Raw genomic sequence first — 21,904 nt, 5'->3', positions numbered from 1 at the left:
CCAAGCTGTTTGACTCTGATGATATTCAAACGTTGTATTCACAAACATCAGATCAGAAGAAAGTACAAGTGGCAAGCTACGCTGACTGACAAAAGGAACGTTAAAAGCTATTAAAGGCTACGTCAGTAGACACAGCGTGAACAAGGCTCGAGGTAGTTGACAAAAGCGTATAACATTAAATGCGATGCTGTACGGAACACGCAAAGCATTAAATGCACTCAACGGTCATCTTCTCAACGCCTATAAATATGAAGTTCTGATGAGAAGCAAGGTTAACGATCCTGAACAATATAATTCAAATTAACTTGCTGAAACTCTGTTCAAATCCAAAGCTCAGAATCTTCATCTTCATCAAAGCTCACTACATTGCTTTTGTAATATTTTAGTGAGATTAAGCTTAAACGTTAAGAGAAATATCACAGTTGTGATTATCGCTTTTAAGAAGCATTTGTAAACTCTTAGAATTGATTACATTAAGTTGTAAGGAACTAGAGTGATCGTGTTGATCAGAATACTCTAGGAAGTCTTAGGAGTGAACTAAGCAGATTGTAACTAGAGTGATCGTGTTGATCAGTAGACTCTAGAAAAGTCTTAGAGGGTATCTAAGCAGTTGTTCCTGGAGTGATCAGTGTGTGATCAGAAGACTCTGGAAGACTTAGTTGCGGACTAAGTGGAAAACCATTGTAATCCGTGCGATTAGTGGATTAAATCCTCAGTTGAGGTAAATCATCTCTGCGGGGGTGGACTGGAGTAGTTTAGTTAACAACGAACCAGGATAAAAATAACTGTGCAATTTATTTTTATCTGTCAAGTTTTTAAAGCTACACTTATTCAAACCCCCCCTTTCTAAGTGTTTTTCTATCCTTCAATATCATTGTTTGGTTCCCTTATCCCTCGTAGGTTGCTAGTTTAGTTTAGACTTGTACCCTTTGTATGATAACATTAGGTAGCAAGCTTTCCCCCTTAGCTTAGGTCTTCTTCATGCATTCTTTAAAACACAAACCACACTCTTTGATTTTCTTTTCTTAAGAGCTTGTTATTTCCGCTCCATTCCCAAGCATAAGTCTCCAGAGGTCGAGCAGCGGAGTGTGAATGTAACTCGTTCACCTAAAAAACACAAAACAAACAAAAATTAGTTAGCCGAGCTACGGTACCTCTGATTCCGCAAAACGGATACGTAGGCAGCGGGGTAGGGCCCGTGCGAGTATAACTCTTTCTTTTCCCTACATTCTGCATTCATTTTAGTCCAGATTAGCATAGTTTGCTTACACACCCATAGCTTTAGACACTAGCGTGGATACCATCGAGTACGATGGGCGCGAGGGGTGCTAGCACCTTCCCCTCGCGTAACCGACTCCCTTACCCTTTTTCTCTGGTCGTGAGACCGTTGTTTTATTTTGTGGTTTGCTGGCATTCCCTTCCTTTTCAGGATAAATATGTTAGTGGCGACTCTGTTAATTTTCGCGGTAGCGACACCGGGTCACTTTGAACGAGTCATACTTGCGTGGCTACAGCTTGCTGTAAGTACTAATTGGAAACTTCTCTTTACGCAAAAACATGATCACATCATTTTCCATATTGAAAGCTTTAACTTTCTGACGTTTATCTCGCATAAGAGGCAAATCATTTGCTAGCTCACCCACGACAATTCCTTGAAATCCTCTAAGATTCCTAACACTTCTTTTAGAATTGTTGTTTCATCCTTTACAACACTCATAAGCCCTTTACTCACCACTTGAAAAAAAATTCAGTTTCTTTAACATCCTCATCAAATTCCTTTTCACTCTGTCATGAATAGAAAATTCGTTTTTAGTGACCGAATTAGTCACCAAAACTGTATATTCAATAGTCAACTTTAAGGGGTCACTAAAATAAATCAGCCACCGATTTAGCGACTAAAATGTCATGACCGCCTATTCGGTCACGAAATTTTTTTTATATACAATTTAATTTATATAAACAATCAGAGACCGAAATTTCGATCTCTAATATTTTTTATTTATTTTTAATCCTTTTTATTATGTTACTATTTCTCTTCCAATTTTTTTAAGATTTTAATTCTCTTTTAATTTTTAATTTTTGTAAAATTTTCACCTTTTTATTGTTTTAACGAATAAAACGTATATTTATAAAAAAATAATTTTATTTTATATTTATAGTTGCATAAACGGGAATTTTATTTATATATACAATTTTTATATGTGCAATGGAATTTTATAATAAAATCAAATTTATGTATTGATTTTGTAGTGGTAAGGCCTTATTAAAACACGCGGAGGTCATGAGTTTGATTCTTAGGCATCATAATTTTTAATTTTATTTTACAAAAAAAGAACACTAATTTTGGTCACTGAATTAGGTCACTAAATTCGTCACAAAAGCTTAGCGACTGGTACTTTTTTACCAAACAGTTAGGGCCGCTAAATCGGTCACAAAATGTTTTAGTGACCAATTTTTAAGTTTTTCCGGTCTCTAATTCAGTCACTAAAAATGAATATTCTAGTAGTGTATGTCATCACCAAGAAACTAGACTTCTTTCTTCCTGGATTCTTATCAAAGTGCAAAACAGAAACCATAACAATTTTATGTGTGTCCCATGTAAACATCATCACGATATCTCGTCCTCGATAAGTGATATCATTATCAAACTATCAAGGCCTACCAAGTAAAATTTGACAAACATCCATATCAAGAACATCAAAAGTACCTCTTCTCTGTTAGATTTTCTAATGGAGATAGGAACTCTAAATGCTAGTGTTACTCAAACTTGAGAGCTCTTGTTTACCCAACCAAAAGTGTATGGCTTCTCATGGGATTTTATAGACAACTTCAAATAATCTACCAATTTCTATGACAAATTATTCTCTATGATGTCAGTATCCACAATCCAATTACACACCTTGTTCTTAATAGAATAATGTTTTTTAACAAATTCTTAAGCTGTCCTTCATCTTTGGGTGCTAGTATAATTTTATGCAACACAAAATTTGTCCATTCATCAGATTCTTCCCCTAGAAACTCAACCCTTGTATATTTATCGTTCTCAACTGCATGTTCTCTTTTTTCCTCTTTCTCTTCCCTTTCTTCTTCAACAACAACAACGACTCTCCTTATTTGACAAAAATTTAATTTGTGGCATCTTCCATTAAATGATAACACGTGTCTCCAGTGGGTTTAACATATGAGTTGGATCGATGAGAAAACAACACGAAACTTGCACCAAAAAGTTGGAGTTTTAGAGTGAAAAATGATATTGATGAAGTAAGGTTTTTAGGTTGTGGAGGTGAGTGTTGAAGAAGAAAACTAACAATGAGGGAGTGATCATGCTGGTTCAAACTATATCAGATAGTTCTGTAAGTACATATACGGAAAATTGTAGCGCTAAGTCATTTCGTATATATACTTACGAAAAAATCCCTGAACTGAATTAATTTAAAGTTTTTCCAACATTCACTAATTTAAAATGCGTTTGTAGATGAACCTCTAGAAAAAACTAAATTTTGTCAAAATAATATTTCCTGATGTACATCTACAAAAATATAGGACATAAATAGAATTTTGCCAAAAATCTAAGAGTTTCAAGGATGCATTGAGATTTATTTCACTATTTCTATCAATCTTAAACTTTTTTTTTATTATCTTAAAATATAAAATAAATGACTTTTTTTAAAAAAAAATTATATAATAATTTTTTTTCAAAATATATAATAAAATAGACAAACAAATTCTTAAAATAACTTGTACTTTCTAATAAGTACAATTACAAACATTTATTCCTCCTCTCTCCTTCTCTCTCTCTCTCTCTCTCTCTCTCTCTCTCTCTCTCTGGAAGACGCTACTACTGGGATCTCGGGTGGGTTTGGTCTCCAAGGTACAATTTTGAGAACTGGGTTTTGTTCCATTTGCAGATTAATATTTTCCCATCTTTCCAACTTTTCTTTACTCACTTCATGCTTCTACTTTCTACTGTTTTCTTCTTTGTTTCACTTATAGAAACAATAAGCATTGTAGATACAAGGATGTGTTAAATAACAAAAAAAAAAGAGCTTTTTCTTTAGTTTCAGTTCAGTCTATTTTCACTTTCACCTGATTTTTTATGTTAGAGCATGTAAATTAGAAAAAGCAAGGATTTTTATTGATTATTATTTTGAAAGCACTTTAGTAGAAGTTCTTACTGAAAAGGGTCTTTTGGAGGGAATTTGATAGAATTCTAACCAAAGTAGATTGATTCCACTTTTGAGCAGGGTAACAATGGCAGATTCAAGACCCTTGATGCCACATTCATCTAGGAACTTACCTGATTTCAAGAAATCTGTTAAATTGAAGTATGTTAAACTTGGTTATCATTATCTAATCACTCATGGAATGTACCTTTTTCTTTCCCCTCTTGTGATGTTGATTGCTGCGGAGTTATCTACTTTTTCAATCCAAGATCTTTATGATATTTGGGAGCATCTACAATACAATTTGATATCTGTCATATTTTGCTCAACTTTACTTGTTTTTCTATCCACACTCTACTTTTTGACTCGTCCGAAACCGGTGTACCTTGTCGATTTCTCGTGTTATAAGCCGGAGGGACTGCGGAAGTGCACAAAAAGGAAGTTTATGGATCAGTCTCGGTTGATTAGTACTTTTACGGAGGAGAATCTTGAGTTTCAGAGAAAGATTCTTGAGAGGTCGGGGCTCGGGGAATCCACTTACCTTCCTGAGGCTGTGCTCAACTTTCCTCCTAACCCTACGATGAAGGAAGCTAGGAAAGAAGCTGAGACTGTGATGTTTGGTGCCATTGATGAGCTATTCGGTAAGACCTCGGTGAAGCCTAAAGATATAGGAATTGTGATTGTGAATTGTAGCTTGTTTAACCCAACTCCGTCGCTATCTGCAATGATTGTCAATCATTACAAGCTTCGAGGGAATGTGAAGAGCTATAACCTAGGTGGGATGGGATGCAGTGCGGGGCTGATCTCGATTGATCTTGCTAATGATCTTTTACAGGTCAATCCTAACTCGTATGCGTTGGTTATTAGCATGGAGAATATCACGTTGAATTGGTATTTTGGAAACGATCGGTCGAAGCTTGTTTCTAATTGTTTGTTTCGTATGGGAGGAGCTGCGGTTCTGCTTTCCAACAAAAGCTCGGACAAAAGAAGATCGAAATACCGATTGGTTACTACTGTCCGCACTAACAAGGCTTCGGATGACAAGTGCTTTAGCTGTGTAACTCAAGAAGAAGATACCAATGGAAAGATCGGTGTTAATTTGTCTAAAGATCTTATGGCGGTTGCAGGTGATGCTTTGAAAACCAATATCACTACACTAGGGCCTCTTGTACTTCCAACATCTGAGCAGCTTCTATTCTTCGCCACGTTGGTTGCAAAGAAGCTTTTCAAGATGAAGATTAAGCCTTATATTCCAGATTTCAAGCTAGCTTTTGAACATTTTTGCATCCATGCCGGAGGCAGAGCTGTTTTGGATGAAGTGGAGAAAAACTTGCAGCTACCTCCTTGGCATATGGAGCCATCGAGGATGACACTTTATCGTTTCGGAAACACATCTAGCAGTTCACTTTGGTATGAACTTGCTTACTCAGAAGCCAAAGGGAGGATCAAGAAGGGAGATAGAACATGGCAAATAGCATTTGGTTCTGGGTTCAAGTGTAACAGTGCAGTGTGGAAGGCTCTCAGGACAATCAACCCTGCTAAGGAGAAAAGCCCTTGGATAGATGAAATTGACCAGTTTCCTGTCGATGTACCTAAGGTATCTACCATCTAAACGACGGGGATTGTAAGTAGCTATTGGATTGATGAAATTCTCTTACCGAGCTTTTGTGATTTGTTACTGTTTTCAGAGTTCAGATTTTAGGAAACTTATTCTGCTTTCGGGTGTACAAGTGGTAGGTCTAGTTTAGGGGCAGTTTTAGTTGGGTCCAACTTTATAACATGGATTGGTGCTTGAACTAGTTATTGTTTTGCTGTGAAGTGTATGTTCTTGGGAATGTATTTATTTGACTGGTTTGTGGATTGTGTTGATGAAATGCATAAAATCTGAAATGCAATTCCAGATCCTAACTGTGTTTTTGTTGTCAAAATTATCATAAACTGTGATATCATTCTCTAACAAAATCGGAATTGACATTTCCATTCCATTTCGTTCTCCAATAAAATTTCCATTCCATACCTTTGGCTTATCGATGCGTGCATTTCTTAGTAATTTGTATAAGCATCTCTGCACAATTTTATGCTGCATAACAGTCTCATACTAGTTATTTGAAATACTCAGTTCTTACATTGAGATATATTGCATTGTTGTTTGCTATTACATTTGGGTGTAATCACACAACAATCAAAAGAACCAAATCCAAATTTACTGCAGTGAGAACTAATATCAGATGAAAATCAAACATTTCACCTTCCAAATGTTTGAGAACATCAAATCAGGAACAATCTTTTGTTTGCTAAATTACAACATTTGCATTAGACCCCACAGACATGTCTTTTTATCGTGATGTTGTAAAAGTATAGGACCACCTCACGGACGGCTTAAGCCTTAAAGTGTAATAAAGACAGTTCATAAAACTGAAAATAAAGAAAAATTCTTGCTTCCTCTAGGAGGAAGTGTTTTCTATTTTACATGTGCAGAGGATGCAATAATCACACATCTGTTATGATAATGACAGACCAAGTGGACCCCAAACCAGAACTAAAGGTGGACAAGATGTACCATGATTCAAGTCTTAACTGGTGACTTTCCAGCACATGAAACCACGATCTAGTAATCCCAATAATAAAAGAAAGTGACATTATTCAATATCTTTGGATTGATAGACTAGAATGGAGCTTTGCAAAACCGAATGGAATACAATGAAGCAGAACAGAATAAGATATCTTTGAATTAATAGACTAGAACGGAGCAGAACTGAATAGAATAACCGAATTGAATACAATGAAGCGGAACAAAATAGAATATCTTTGGATTGATAGACTAGAATGGAGTAGAACAGAATAGATTACGATGAAGGGGAACAAAATAGAATACTATGAAGCAGAGCAGAATGAACCAAATATTTCATATAAATATGTATCACTATATTCTTCTTTTTTTTTATAAGCAAAATGAATTAATAACGAGTACAAGGGATACTCAATCTATTACACACAATAAGACATAATACAATCAAATGGAGCATGTAACCAATTGTACCATAATGAATTCTATTTCATTCCATCACATTTCACCATAAAAGGAAGTGAAATTAAACAAAATAAAATGGAAGGAAACATAATTGAATGAAACATGGTGGAATGAAGATTCTATTCTATTGTTTAGGTATTTAAGGATGGAGCAAGACAAATTCTCTATTGCATAAATCGGAGGGGAAGAAATATAATGATAAGTGATATAATAGAATGTAATCCATACCACTTAATTTCGCTTCACGCCATCTGATTTTAATCAAACCAAATAATGGAACTTACTCCATACAATTCAATTCCATTCCGTCACATTCAATCAATCCAAACATATCATAATTAAAATTAGTACTATCATATTAATCAAGTTGAGAAACAAAATATCAGGTTTATACACAATCAACGACATTCTAAACCTTTATTACGAGGTTCTACAGATTTAACCAAATTATACCCAACAACAAATCCTTAATTAGCAGTGACATAAATTTTCTATTCTGCAACCATAATAATCTACTCCTTGGAGGACTTGTTGATAAGAGATTTGTGAATATGAGGAATTACACCTCCTCCAGCAATAGTTCCCTTAATCAGAGTATCCAATTCTTCATCCCCTCGAATCGCAAGCTGCAAATGTCTCGGAGTAATACGTTTAACCTTGAGATCCTTGCTAGCATTCCCAGCCAACTCCAATACTTCAGCAGTGAGATACTCCAAGATTGCAGCAGAGTAGACAGCAGCTGTTGCCCCAACTCTTCCATGAGCAGTGGTTCTCGTCTTCAAAAGACGGTGGATTCGCCCAACTGGAAACTGCAGATAACAGGAGTATAACACAAATTCCAAGTCAGTTGCCTGAGATCTCAATAGTTAAGCCACTGTTATAAAAAAGATATCAATAGAAAACTCAGCAGTCAAATTTTTCTAGCAATCACGCAGTCAGAACATTTATGACTGTCCGATCTCGATCTAATGATTAATATTCACGGTATAATTCAAAATAATGAGATTAAATCTAAATAGAATCTAAATCATACAGTTTATAATCATTACCATAGTCAATCATGATCTGTTCAATGATCAATAGAAAAAGGCTGTGGACACAGGCACCAACGATAACTCATGAAAATGACAGTGATTGAATGAACTCCATGGACCGGTGTAGGATATTGACATGTCTTAGACATAAAACACACTTTCAATTTAAAGTGTTCCATTTGTCAGTGTCGAACATTGACATATATCATACACCATACACGCTATACACCATACACGCTTTCAATGTAGTAAAGTGTTATGATACATGGAAAGACATATCATTTATATCAGTTCAATTCAGTTGACAATGCAGAGTACTTAACAGTAACACCACCAACAAAACACATCGAGGAAGTAAGCATAATTTGTTAGATTAAAATTCCGACAAATTCTCAGAACCTATCCTAATTTGTTTTGTTAGATTTCCATAAGTCATAGTCATAATTAATTTCAGTCGTATATACATAAAAGCAAGAAATTACAGAATTCGAAATAAAACCTAATAATTCATACAAAAACGGCGTCGTAAAACAGACATAGGTGAAAGTAAAAAAGAAAAATTAGGGTTTAAATTGACGGATCCGGAAGAGAAAGATTTAAGGAATGATGTTACCTGCAAACCAGCGCGAGAAGAACGAGAAATTGATTTCTTCTTATCTTTATCTTTGTCCTTGTCTCTGTTTGCTGTTATCAAACCTTTTGCTCCTTTCCCTGACATTTTTTCCGGCGAAGAGTAACGACGTCGTCGAGGAGAGAAAGAACCAAAGTGAACCGCTGCGGTCTCCTACCGAACAAACTCAGGGCAGGATCTTATCAGATCATACTCCTCACACTCCTTAACCTTATTGGGGAAAATAAAAAGGTCGAAATACATTTTCTTTACTCTTCTACCCTTGCATTTCATGTTAAATTACATATTCTGCCCTTTGATTTTTAGGCGGCAATCGAAAATACATCAAACCAACCGACAATTTATTTTAAATAGATCATAACATTTGAGAATTTCTGTATCCACCTCCCTGTCTTCTTGGTCACTTTTGGCGAAAATTCCAAAATGCCTCTAAACTTCGGAAATGCATTTTCGAAGTCACTTTTTTATGAAAGAAAAGATGGTTTCGGAAATGCACTTCCGAAAACATGTTTTTTTAATGAAAAAAATTGATTTCGGAAATGTACATCCGAAATAATGTTTTTTTCTAGAAAATAGGTGAATTTAGAATTGCATCTTCGAATTCACCCCCTTGGAAGAATTCGGAAATGTACTTCCGAAATAAGGTCTGATACAGAAGAAAAATAACAAACAACAATGATTCGATTTATGTAAAGGATGAAGATTACATCGATTACATTACACAAAATTAAAGTTACATATTGTTAAACACGTGTAGGTGAGGATGAGTCAACATTTTGATAACGTCGGCCCCCGATCTTTGAAGTTTCGCATCCAACTCGATCGGACCCTTCGAAGAAAATCGGTCGAAAGTTGTCCACAAAACCGCTAAATCTCTGTCGTTCTTGACCTCGAATGGGGTGAACTCAACGTCTCCCTCGTCGTTAAGCGATGGCGAGCGGTACTCAAGCTTGACAACCTCCCGATTTTCCGAATATTGCAATAGCGTGTTGAGCGACGTTATCAATTCCGCGAACGGCGCGTCGCGCGAGAAGCGAAATTGGAACGGCATCGGGTAGCCACTGGTGAAGTAGACAAATGCTAGGTGGGGGTAGGTTTGTGTCATTGGTGTTTTGTGGTGTGATGATGATGAAAAAGGTTGTGTTGTATTTATAGACTTATTGGAGTAATAATGGCCCAACAAACCTTATCTTACATTCAGTGGATGTTTCGGAAATGAACTTCCGAAACTAGTCCAAAAACATGTAAATTTCGGAAATGAACTTCCGAATTATGCAGAAACAGAGGTGAAAAATCACATTTTGTGCATTGCATTCTGTTTTGAGATAACAATAAGAATTACATACAAAATAGGCACAACATAGGCAATGACAACATTAAACATACTTATATTATATATGTATTGAATCGGTTTGATTTTACACAGTATTCATATCCATCTATTCTAGTTCTAGTTCGAACTGTGCCACCATGGCAAGCAACATTCAAATGGACCTATGCTTCACAACAGGAGAAAACACATCATTAAAGTCGACACCTTTTTTCTGAATGAAACCCCTTGCAACTAACCTTGCCTTGTATCTTTTCGACGTCACTCCTTCAATTCCTTCCTTAACTTTGAAAATCCATTTACATTTGACTAACCTTGCCCCAGCAGGTTTCTTGATCAGTTCCCAAGTGTGATTATCATGAAGAGATTTCATCTTATCATTCATGGCCTTCAGCCATTCAGTCTTATTTCGACTCCTCATAACTAACTTATGGTCTCTAGGTTCTTCGTCTAGAACCTCACTTGAAGAGATTAAGGCATAAGCTATAAGATCTGCATACCCAAGTCTTTGAGGTGGCTTGATGACTCTTCTCGACCTATCACTCGACAATAGGTAGTCATCGACAGTTTCCTCAACTACCTCAGCATCTTCTGTTTCTTCTTCGGCTTCATCTAGAATATGCAATTCATCATCAACTTGCTCCACCTCAACAGGAATCTCTACCTGTTCCAGCTCTTCTGCACTTTGACCATCATCATCACCAGTTTTCTTGAAAGTCATCTCAGCTTCATTGAAAACTACATCTCGACTGGTGATACACCTCCTGTGACCTGGCTCTAGGCATCATAGCCTATAAACTTTGACTCCTTCAGGGTATCCCATGAACATGCATTTAAGAGCTCTAGGTTCAACCATGTCTTTCCTAATATGAGCATAGGCTACGTAGCCAAATACTCTCAGTTTGTCGAGATTTGATAGATGTTCCGACCAAACTTCTTTAGGTGTCTTCATATCTAATGCTGTCGAAGGACATTTGTTTATCAGATATGTTGCTGTCGAAATAGCCTCAGCCCAAAACACCTTCTTTAATCCAGCACTAGCCAACATGCATCTGACTCTCTCCAAAATAGTTTGATTAAACCTTTCAGCCAAACCATTTTGCTGTGGAGTACCTGCAGTAGTTTTATGCCTTGCAATACCAGAGGGAGCATAAAAATTGTCGAACGCCTCATTGCAAAATTCAAGGCCATTATCGGTTCTTAACCTCTTGACCTTCCTGCCAGTCTGATTTTCGACCAGAGTCTTCCATCTTTTGAAATTCTCAAAAGTTTCATCCTTAGTCTTCTGGATGAATACCCATAACTTCCTGGAATAATCATCAACTATGGATAATAAATATCTTGCTCCTGAATATGATGGACACCTTGCAGGCCCCTAAAGATCAGCATGAATTTAATCAAGGGATCCATGTGTTCTTTGTTTGCCTTTGTTGAACTTCACTCTGCAAGATTTTCCAAGTACACAGGGTTCACAAAACTTTAGCTTTTCGACTTTGTCTCCACCAAACAGATTATGTTTCCCTAATTTGACCAGACCCCTTACGCTGACATGGCCCAATCTCATGTGCCAGATTTCTGTATTCGACAAAGGTTTCGTGAATGCAAGATTTGTCGAACCACTTACAACTTCAGCCTCAAGGGTATACAAGCATTGTTTCTTCACGCCTCTCAAGACTTCCTTCGACGCCTTCATAAATCTTAGGATACTTTTCTCTCATTGGAAAACATATTCTTTCTTGTCGAATTCACCAAGAGAAAGCAGATTTCTCTTCAAATCTGGAACATACCTGACTTCTGTCAACAACCTTATTGACTCATCATGGAGCTTGAATCTCACAGATCCAACACTTGTAATCTTGCAAGCTTTGTTGTTTCCCAGCAGTACTGATCCACCATCTTGATCACATAATTCCTCGAACAAGTCTTTGTTTGGAGTCATGTGCCAAGTGCAACCTGAATCCATAATCCACTTCTTCCTAGAGTCACTGCTCAAAACCACAAGGACATCAGATGATTCGAAATCATCTTGAACAATGGCTGCATTGTCATTATCCTTACTTCCATGATCTTTCAGGCGTTAAGGGCACACCTTTCTTGTGTGACCCTCCTTCTTGCAATGATAGCATCGAATGCCAGATGCTTCGTCATTGTAAGACTTCGATTGGCTTTTGCCCTTCTTCTTGTCGAACTTGTCATCCTTTCACAAGAATTTGCCCTTAACGGCCAAAACTTCACCAACAGTCGAAGGTTTATGCTCTTTTCGTTTGTTCAAGTCCTTAGAATAAAGGGCTAATTGAACTTCTTCAAAGGTCAGGGACTCCCTTCCATACAAGAGAGTTTCTTTGAAGTGAGCATGTGATCGAGGCAAAGCGCACAATAGTAACAACGCTTGATCTTCATCATCGATCTTCACATCAATATTTTCAAGATCAAGAATCAGCTTGTTGAACATATCCAACTGCTCAGCCAACATTTTGTCTTTAATCATCTTGAATGAATACAAAGCTTGCTTCAGGTAGAGTCGATTTACCAGTGATTTGGTCATGTACAAACTTTCAAGTTTCGCCCATAAATCTGATGCCGTCGTCTCCTTTGATACTGATAAGTGCAAAAAAGTAGTTATTTTGTATATATGTTTTGTTGCACTTATCGATACTTTTTGTTAATACCGTTGAATAATTCCCCGTTTTGTGCATAAATACGTATACTTTGTGAATAGATATATTTTTATACACTTTTATACTTTTTGATAGTTTTCTACTCTTTTTGTAGGTATTCTTGCATATTTGGAGTATGAGCAATAAAGTGTCGAAGACACGGCTTCAAACGCGCGATTTCGAGCGACTGAATCAATTCATTCGGTGGTTAAGGCTCAAAATGAGGATGATAAAAATCATCAATTTGACTGCCATTTATTCATTGTTAAATAGGAAACTGAATAAGCTTTCCAACGCATCGAACCAGGCGCAAATCGGAGTTACGGTTCTCAAGTTACGCCATTTTTACTAAAAGCTATTTTTTCAATACAGCAGATTGGGCGCGACGCGCGCTGTAGGGCGGTTTAGAAAGTCATAAAAGAGGAAAAATCACATTTTTGAGAGATGGTTGGATATTTTAGAGCTCCAATCCATCCAATAGCATTTTTTGAGTGGAAAGATGCTATAAAACACATTGGAGCTGTCAAATGGATGATCCGGGGTTGAATCCTTCATCAATCGGAGCCGACAAACCGTGAGATTTTTGGGTTTTTCTTCTTTTTTTCTCTTTGTGGTTTCATTTGTGGGTTTTGTATATATATACTCTGATCTCGTGTATATTTGTTGACTATTATGTTATATAAAGCTTGCTTTCATATTTTTATGGATTATTGTCTTAGATTGTTGCTTTGTGGCCATGTGTTTGAGTTGCTATAGAGATGTATGGATCTAATGCTTATCTAGGATGATTTTCTATTAACTTAATTGCAGAGATGGATTAGGTTGATAATCACTTAGTGTCAGTGCTTATTGCGTCTGAGTGGTCGTGTTTGTCTGAGAGATCGACATTTACGGGAAGCTCGGATTTCTCATGTGTTGTTTAGGTGTCTGAGAGATCGGCACTTACATAATGTTGTGGGTTGTGTTGTTGACATGTGGTAATATTGATAGGTTACAAGTTGAGTATATTCGGTCAATAAGTTTAAGTTTGTGAAGAGTAGATTATATGCAATACTTGATAGTTTCTTCTATTTGAAGAATGAATTCTTTTTATGTTCATAGTTACTTTTCAGTTTTTACCATCTAAACCCATTGAACCCAAACTCAAGAACTAAGAATCCTTCGAACGACAGTTCAATAGCATTAATCTCTGTGGACACGATAAATTCTCGGATAAATACTTCCAAAACTTTTGTTGCTTGCCGCTTTACCGCTCCAACAAAATGGCGCCGTTGCCGGGGATTGGTGTTTTTATTGAATTCGCATTGCGATTGTTTCTTTGGTTTTGAGTTTTGTGAATATCGTATATTTGTGATTTTCCTTATACTTGTATACTTTTTTATAGTGGATTGTATAGATACATGTTCTAAATTTGTTTGGTGGACTTATTGAACAAGTTGAACTTGGATAGTTCTAAAATTTCAAATCTTCACTTTTCAACTTGTTTAGTTAATTTCACCAAACTTTTGTAAAAATTGTGCTTTTTACTTATCGTTACGTGTTTGTTAATACGTGTTGTTTACGTATTGTTGTATATTCTCTTGTTTCGTAATGTTTGTTCGTGTGTGGTTAGGATACTTTCTTTAGGTTCGCGTTGGGTGAAAGCATTGGCGTGTCGTGGAGAAAGTTACTACCCGAGCATAATAAAGGCGTCAAGCTTACGACGTAAAACAAGCGCTTGTTGGGAGGCACCCAAACGGTTTTGACTTTTGTAAATTCTGTTAGTTGTGTAAAATGAGATGTGTATGTGTTAAGTGGAGGCTACACCAGTTGTGCAGTCTTCTGGACTGGTTTTTGCTTTTCTGGTGTAGTGCGCGTCGCGGGCAATAAGGGCACGTCGCGCGGCCTGGGAGCTAAAAAGCTTGGTTTGGCAGAACATATGGCGCGTCGCGCGGTCTTGAGGGCGCGTCGCGCACCCTGTAACTTTTGGCCTGTGAATTCTTTTTAATGGTTCACTTGGCTAGCCTTTTTCCCACTTACACCAAGGCTTTATAGTATAGTATTTTATAGTTTTTTTAATTCTTTTGTTGTTGTTTAGACTCAAATTTTGGCCCGATTACTTGGAGTCGCATTTGGTAATTCTCCGATTGTGATAGATTCAACATGTCGGTTGTGCGGTAATGATTGTTCAAATTTGTACGTAGCAAGGTACTCGTTTATCGCTTTCTATAGCATATCATGTTTATGAGACTTTTCATTAGTACACATTTCATATTACTCATTCTTTTTGCATAACTTGCTCATGACTTGAATCACAATTAGTTTTCCCTTTTTACCATAAATGTGAGGTGGCTTTCCATTGTATACATATGCGAGTGACCGATAATTCTTGTTGTAACTGGATATTATTATGTTTAATCTTTCGTTTGTATTGATTTTGTGAATGCACGAAAGTGATCAAGGCACTTGTTTGATTTTGAGCACAACTACCATAGCCAAATGTCAATTTACCTTGTGAGTGTGTGACCATTCGTAACTCCTTTGAGCCTTTTTGTCATTGTCCATTTTGTTTTTGAACTTGAGACATAGTTCACCTTTTTGATGGATTTTGATTATCGTTTTTCTTGACCCTTAACTATGATGTTTAGTTGTATTTTTACCTTGCCTTAGAAAGTAGGGAGTATTCACTTTATGTTATGGTTGAATTCAAGTTGGGGAGAGGATGTTTGCTTGCTTATGTTGTGGTTGATGCGAGGTTGAGGAAAGAAAAGAAAAAGAAAAAGAAAAAAATGTGAAAAAGAAAGAAAATAGAAAGAAAGAAAAAAGAGAAAATGTTTGAAAAAGAAAATAACAAAAAAGAGTATGAATAAGAGTGTGCTAATAAGTATTGTGTTTTGGTTTAAAAATTTGTGATAAAGAAGAAGTTTGATCGAGATTTTGGTGCGTGAAACTTTGTGGAAGTAATTACTCCCTTAGGTTTAGGCAAGTTTTTGTTTCGATTAGCTTTAGGACTTATCCCTTGTTTGTTAACCGAGCCACATTACAACCTTGAAAGCCCTTGTGATTCGTGCCGTTGCATTTTCAATACTATTTTTAGATGAACGCATAATTTTGTCTTTTGTTTGCAAGATTGTTGGATGAGTGTTCAAAGTCCTCACCTTTCGGTGTTTTTCATCTACCGATGAGTTTTTGCTAGGTGTGATTCGTGATTGAGCTTGTTTTGTTTTAGAATGTTTTGTATGATTTTTGTACTTAGGATTCGTTTCATTTTCATGTTGTCGTTGTAGGTTTGTGGTAAGTATTTACGTTGTTCGTACGTTTTTGTTTGAACCGTACAATTGTTTCGTTTTTCTAAATCTTGTTGATTCTTGATTCTTTGGATTTTTACTTTTGCGATTTGAGTGTTTGGCCTTGTTTGAGGACAAACAGATACCTGCCGGAGAATCTTATCACCAACGCTAAACAAATTTGCGCTGTGTGCTTTCTCGATCATAAACGTCTTCTCCACTGCCGTTAATTCAGCATTCATGGCTGCCTCTCCCTTCAACGCTTCCAAGCAACCTTACTGAACTAGTAGGGCTTTCATCTTCAAGCGCCACAGACCGAAATCATTCACTTCGGTGAAATTTTAAATCTCATGCTTTGTTGAAGGCATCTTCTCCACGCTCACCGCACCAATTTGTTGTGAATTCAATGCCAAGAACAAAGTATAAAACAAGGGATGAATAAAGAGCAAGGAAGAAGAAGAACACAAGAATTGGTTATAACGGCTATTCTTTTACTTTCTCTTCGAGAACAAGATTACAAGTTTACAAGAATAACAAATAACCTCTCTCACCCTAAATTAGGATTTACAGTATACAATGATGAGAGACTAGTATGCTATTTATAATAAAACATAACATACTAAATAATGGGCTTTTTCCACAAGGCCCATTACACAACTCAACTTAATAAACAAGCTAACTTAACAAATTAGGGTTTAAACACTAAAACCTAATTTAACATGCTAACAACCCTAGCATCTTCGACACAAGCATGTGGACAACCTTCGACTTCATGCTTAATCCTGTCAAACGAAGAAGCTACCCTTCGACCATACTAGAGTTCGATCCAATATTTCACAATAAGCATAACCCATGTTTTTTTAAAATTAACTACTCATTTCTTAACTAACTACCCATGTTTATTTTACTGATGCACTAACAAAACCTTCCAATATCAAAAAAATGGATTGGCTTTGTTCATTTAGATTGAATGTGTCTTATATTTAATTTTTTTCTTCTATTCCTAATTTTATTTATATTCGTACTAAATTGTTAGATGTGTTGGTATTTATTTTATATTTACATGGACTATTATATTTTGTTATTTCAAAAATTACAATTAATGAAAAATTTAAAATTAATAATAGTTTTTATTAATAGGCAATGAGATTCAAATAAGGAGTATAACAAATACTCGCTCGATTACAAGGATAGAACGGAAACCCTCTACCTCTTAAAACATAAGAGAGGGAAAGTGTGCCACGCATAAAAGTTGATATTGCTTATAAGATTACAAAAAGATCTCAACCAATTCCACGCGTTAAGGATAATCGCCGACAAACAATCTTGAAAGATGAAGGGAGTGTTCTTGAAAATGGCGGAGTTGCAGCTTAACCAAATAGCCCAAACCGTTGACAACCAAATTACCGCTATAATTAGTCTTCTATCTAAACACTTCACTTTATCAAAAGAAAAGAAAAACCTTTGGAACTCCCCAAGATTTAACTCCTCAAAATTACCAATCCAAATATACACCTTCCTCTAAACTTCTCTTGTTATAGAGCAACAGCTACAAAAGTGAGATAAGGTCTCCTCGTATGTCGAGCAAAAAACACAACGGAGGTCATTCACATCTGGAAAAATACCCCTCTTAAATGATCGATTCTTGGTGGGAAACCTATTAATCAAGAATCTCCAACCAAATAATTGAATCTTTAGAGGGACTTTAATCTTCCAAAGATAATCAATCGCCATCAACACAGACGAATTTATAGAGGGGAAGGAAAGCGGTTTATTAAAGTGATGAAAACATGACTTTATCGTAAAAACCGCTGAGGGCTCCTTCAGCCATTCATAACTATCCTCCAAGTCTTCTGCCGGCATAAAGTTGTCGCGCGCTCGCGAAAAATGAACAGAGTCGCCACCAATATATTTATCCCATAAGGGAAAGGAATATCAGAAAACCTAACAAAGTAAGGAACAGGGTCTTGCGACCAGAGAATCTAGGTGCGGGAGTCGGTTACGCGAGGGGAAGGTATTAGCACCCCTCACGCCCATCGTACTCGATGGTATCCACCTATGTTTGTTTCTATCTAAAGGGTGTCTAACTATGTCTATGTCTAAATGCGAATGAATGCAAAATGTAGGGAAAAGAAAGAATTGTACTCGCACGGGCCCTACCCCGCTGCCTACGTATCCTTTTCAGGAATCAGAGTTACCGTAGCTCGGCTCACGTTTTTCTGTTTGTTTTGTGTTTTTTAGTTGGGCGGAGTTAACGTTCGCGCTCTTGCATAAGGGGATTGCCTACGATGCGTATGAGCGGAAATAACGGTGCCCTTAAGAGAAGAAAGAGATTGGTTTGTGTCTTTTAGGGTAATTCCATGATGACGAGAACCCACTACAAGGTCTCGCATCACTTCCTCACTTTTGTTTTAAGTCTGAACATTTATTAGGTTTTTTGAAGTGTTTTTGGTTGGTGTTTTTTAAGGGGATTTAATTTGTGACTTAGATCATACCAAAAAGAGTTTTTGTTTGTTTTTGAATATTTAGAGAACGCACATCGAGGCCTACGCCACAATCGTTTCTCTAAATAACGGTTAAGAAATACATCGAGGCTTCACACCTCAATCATTTCTTCTCCGCTAAGTAAAAGAGATACCAAAAGAGTTTTTTTATGAATATTTAGAGAATGCACATCGAGGCCTACGCCACAATCGTTTCTCTAAATAACGGTTAAGAAATACACCGAGGCTTCACACCTCAATCATTTCTTCTCCGCTAAGTAGGAAAGAACATACATCGAGGCCTACGCCTCAATCATTTCTTTCCTATCACGAACTAAGGCAACGGTATGATCTTCATCGGTTTTTTATTAAGTATTTTAAAAGTTGAAAAGAAAAAGGATGAAAGAAGGAAACTACTCTAATTCTAGTCTAAGTTGTTCTAATTCCTATCTATGTACAAAAGGAGTCTAAAAATAGGCCAAAAATATGGTCAAAAATACAAGCAATAAAATCCCACAAGCATCATACAAAAATAACATGGAAATAGCGCAAAAACAACTCAAGCATTAATGCGAAATGAAACTCTAAAACTATTATTTTTATGGTTTTTTATAGAAGAACTCAAATGTCAAAATTGGCCTAAAAAGATTTACTACTTTTATGAGCCTTTTTATGAAGGAAATTAAATGTCAAAATTAAACTAAAAAAATCACTATTTTTATGAGTTTTTTTATGTCAATGATCACCTAAAAATCTAACAAAGTATTAAAGGTTCTATCATGTTTTTATCAACTAAAAGTAAAAACTATTGTGAAGTGAACTAAGATTTAACATTGATTTTATGCATTTTTTATTTGATTTAGAACATGATTAAGAGCTAAAAATAAAAGCAAAACAAAGATTAAAATGAAACTCTAATCTACACTGCAGGGGGGTGCAATAGCAATTTTCTAATGAACTAAAACTAGTGTTAAGCTAAAACCGGGCCTGATTCATGGGGTGGGAAAAGCAGAAGCGTCAGGCCCAGACATACAGACATGTGATAGCACAAGTAATTGGGGTGTGCATAGCATCTGGAATTCGTTTTTGGCCCAAGCTTGATTATGGATCCAGATTTTGTTCTATGATTTTTCGTTTTTAATAAAAGAAATAAATTAAATTAAAACAAAGAAAATTAAAAATGAGGAGAGGAATTAGGGTTACCAGTTGTGACTCTTGACGTTCTCCGAGTTCTTCTTCTCCTTCTCGCGAACTCGCGGCGAAACGGCGGTGATAACCTCGGCTTTCTCCGATCCTTCTTCGACCACAAAATCCACAGCGCCTCCGTGATGCCCTCAAGCGAAGAACCTTGCGTGTCTCCGATTACCCTTCGCTTCGAATCTACCGGAGAAGTCAGGAGCCTCTTCAAGCTCGCTGAAGACGGAGAGCGACCCGAAGAAATTTGCAAGGATACCGATGACTTCGTCTGGCCTTCTTCTATTTTCCCTTTCTGAACCATTGGCGTTACAATACGTTGGGGAGATGGCGTTGAGGATCGAGTTAGAATCGCTATTGCAGATAAAGATTGACGCGCGTGAAGAGCCATTGCACATATGGAATCAGTGATGATGATGATGTCGCGGCATGGACGAAAGTTGAAGATAAGAGAGCCCGGAGGAGTCTTGATTCAGGTAACGCGTATCCCTCATTTTTTGTTTCCGTGAAGCCTTCTCCCTTCCTTCTTCTTCTGTTTACTTTCCCCGCCTCTTTCTGAGTCGTTGCGTTGTTTGAGTTGAGCGAATTGGTGAGGATGAGTTGCAGAGAGAGGTTTGCGAGGGCGTGAAGGTTGAAGATTGTGAAAGATGGGATAGAGATCGTAGAAGGTGGTGGTTATGGCCAAAGGGTGGAAAACCAGGGTGAAGAAGATGATGGTTAAAGATTGAAGGTGGAATCGAGAGCGAGTCTGAAATGGTGGAGGTGTCTGTTATATAGATTTCCCAGGTCAGTTTCCCTCTCCTTTTTCTGTTGAAAATTCAGTTAGGATTCAGTTAGTAATTGCAACTATCGGGTGGTTAGTAGTTGGTTTGGATTGTAACTGTTTTCTGTTTTGATAGTTAGGATAAGTAGTTATGGGAACTGGAAGATAGAAAAGTTAGTTATGAAAGTCTGTTGGTAGTTAGTTACAGGGTTTTTGCTAGATGGTAGTTATAGATTTTTTCTGTCGGTTATGGTTAGGGATTAGTTATATGTGAAACTGAAATTGGTTTGTTTTGACATGGTTTGGATTGGTGTGTTATGGCTGCTGTTAGGGAGTGTTTGGCAGTTTAAGAATTGCTTTTTGAAAGGTTATGCTGGTGGTATTAACACGTATGCGAGGCTGGTTTTGCATTGGTTTTTGCAGGGCTATGAGTTTTGTGTATGGGGCTGTTTGGTAGTTATGTACAGGTTGTTTGTATTTAGACGTTTGATTGATGTATGTATGGACATGGTTCTGATATGTGGGCATGGTAATTAGCTTGGTTAAAGGGCTGATTTTTGTATTGTGTAATTCTGTAACAGGTTGTTAGGAATTAAGGAATAGATAGAGGGCTGAACTTAGTTTAGTTATGTAAGTTGGTTAGGGTTGTTAGCAGTGCTGATTCTGTTTTCTTTTCAATGCAGGGCTGGATTTTGATACAGGGTGCAAGGCCGGGTTAAAAGCTGAACTTTGTGGGGCTGCTATGGTATGGAGAAAAGAAGACTTGGAAGGAATACGAAGTACGCTCGAAGAGAAAAAGGAAGGCCTTAGTCTTTAGGATAGATTTTAGGGATGTATCTGTAGTTTTTTTTTTTGTATATGTAGCAGAGGATGGACATGGTTTGTAAGTGGTAGTGAATTGTACTTGAAAGTTTGAACTTGAAATTGAATGAATGTGTTTGAACTAATGATGAACTGAATGGTATTGTCTTGCAATTTTTGCACAAACCATAGATGTATCCTATTGCCTCGTAATTTGTATTCCGCGCAAGCCCATGAGCATACTCTCTTGCTACTCTGGGATTTATTCTTGAAAAGTTTAGATGAATTTTTGTATGAAACTTTTGAAATCCATGGACTAGCTAGAGAAGAAAGAAGCTTATTTGACTTCCACTTGAACTTTGAATTTTCCTTTTTCGAATTCTCTAATATTTCTTCAATATTGTCATGCTTGAATAAACCCATAGATGAAGTCCTTTTAAGAAAGACTTGAGAGATTTTGGTCAAAAGACAACCTCCCATGGTTGATTTTGACCAAGAGTTAAAGCTTGGACACACATCTCTACATTTGCCATGATTTTCAAAACTCCATA

The 21,904-nt window shown here is 36.8% G+C and overlaps 2 protein-coding genes across 2 annotated transcripts; one reads left to right on the top strand and one right to left on the bottom strand.

Annotated features, from left to right (window-relative positions):
- Positions 1-3,750: 3,750 nt before the first annotated feature.
- LOC131634076 (3-ketoacyl-CoA synthase 11-like) lies at positions 3,751-6,071 on the top strand. Its single transcript, XM_058904758.1, has 2 exons — positions 3,751-3,871; positions 4,245-6,071. The coding sequence occupies exon 2, from the start codon at positions 4,252-4,254 to the stop codon at positions 5,773-5,775; it is 1,524 nt and encodes a 507-aa protein (XP_058760741.1). The 5' UTR covers positions 3,751-3,871; positions 4,245-4,251; the 3' UTR covers positions 5,776-6,071.
- Positions 6,072-7,529: 1,458 nt separating this feature from the next.
- LOC131634100 (probable histone H2A variant 3) lies at positions 7,530-9,078 on the bottom strand. The gene is made up of 2 exons (XM_058904769.1): positions 8,842-9,078; positions 7,530-8,003 (listed from the first exon to the last, which is right to left on the bottom strand). The coding sequence occupies exons 1-2, from the start codon at positions 8,944-8,946 to the stop codon at positions 7,707-7,709; spliced, it is 402 nt and encodes a 133-aa protein (XP_058760752.1). The 5' UTR covers positions 8,947-9,078; the 3' UTR covers positions 7,530-7,706.
- Positions 9,079-21,904: the final 12,826 nt, after the last annotated feature.

The sequence above is a fragment of the Vicia villosa genome, linkage group LG1, assembly GCF_029867415.1.
Source record: "Vicia villosa cultivar HV-30 ecotype Madison, WI linkage group LG1, Vvil1.0, whole genome shotgun sequence".
Lineage (NCBI taxonomy): Eukaryota > Viridiplantae > Streptophyta > Magnoliopsida > Fabales > Fabaceae > Vicia > Vicia villosa.
Note: the sequence above shows the minus strand (reverse complement) of the source record. Positions and strands in the feature narration are given on the sequence as shown.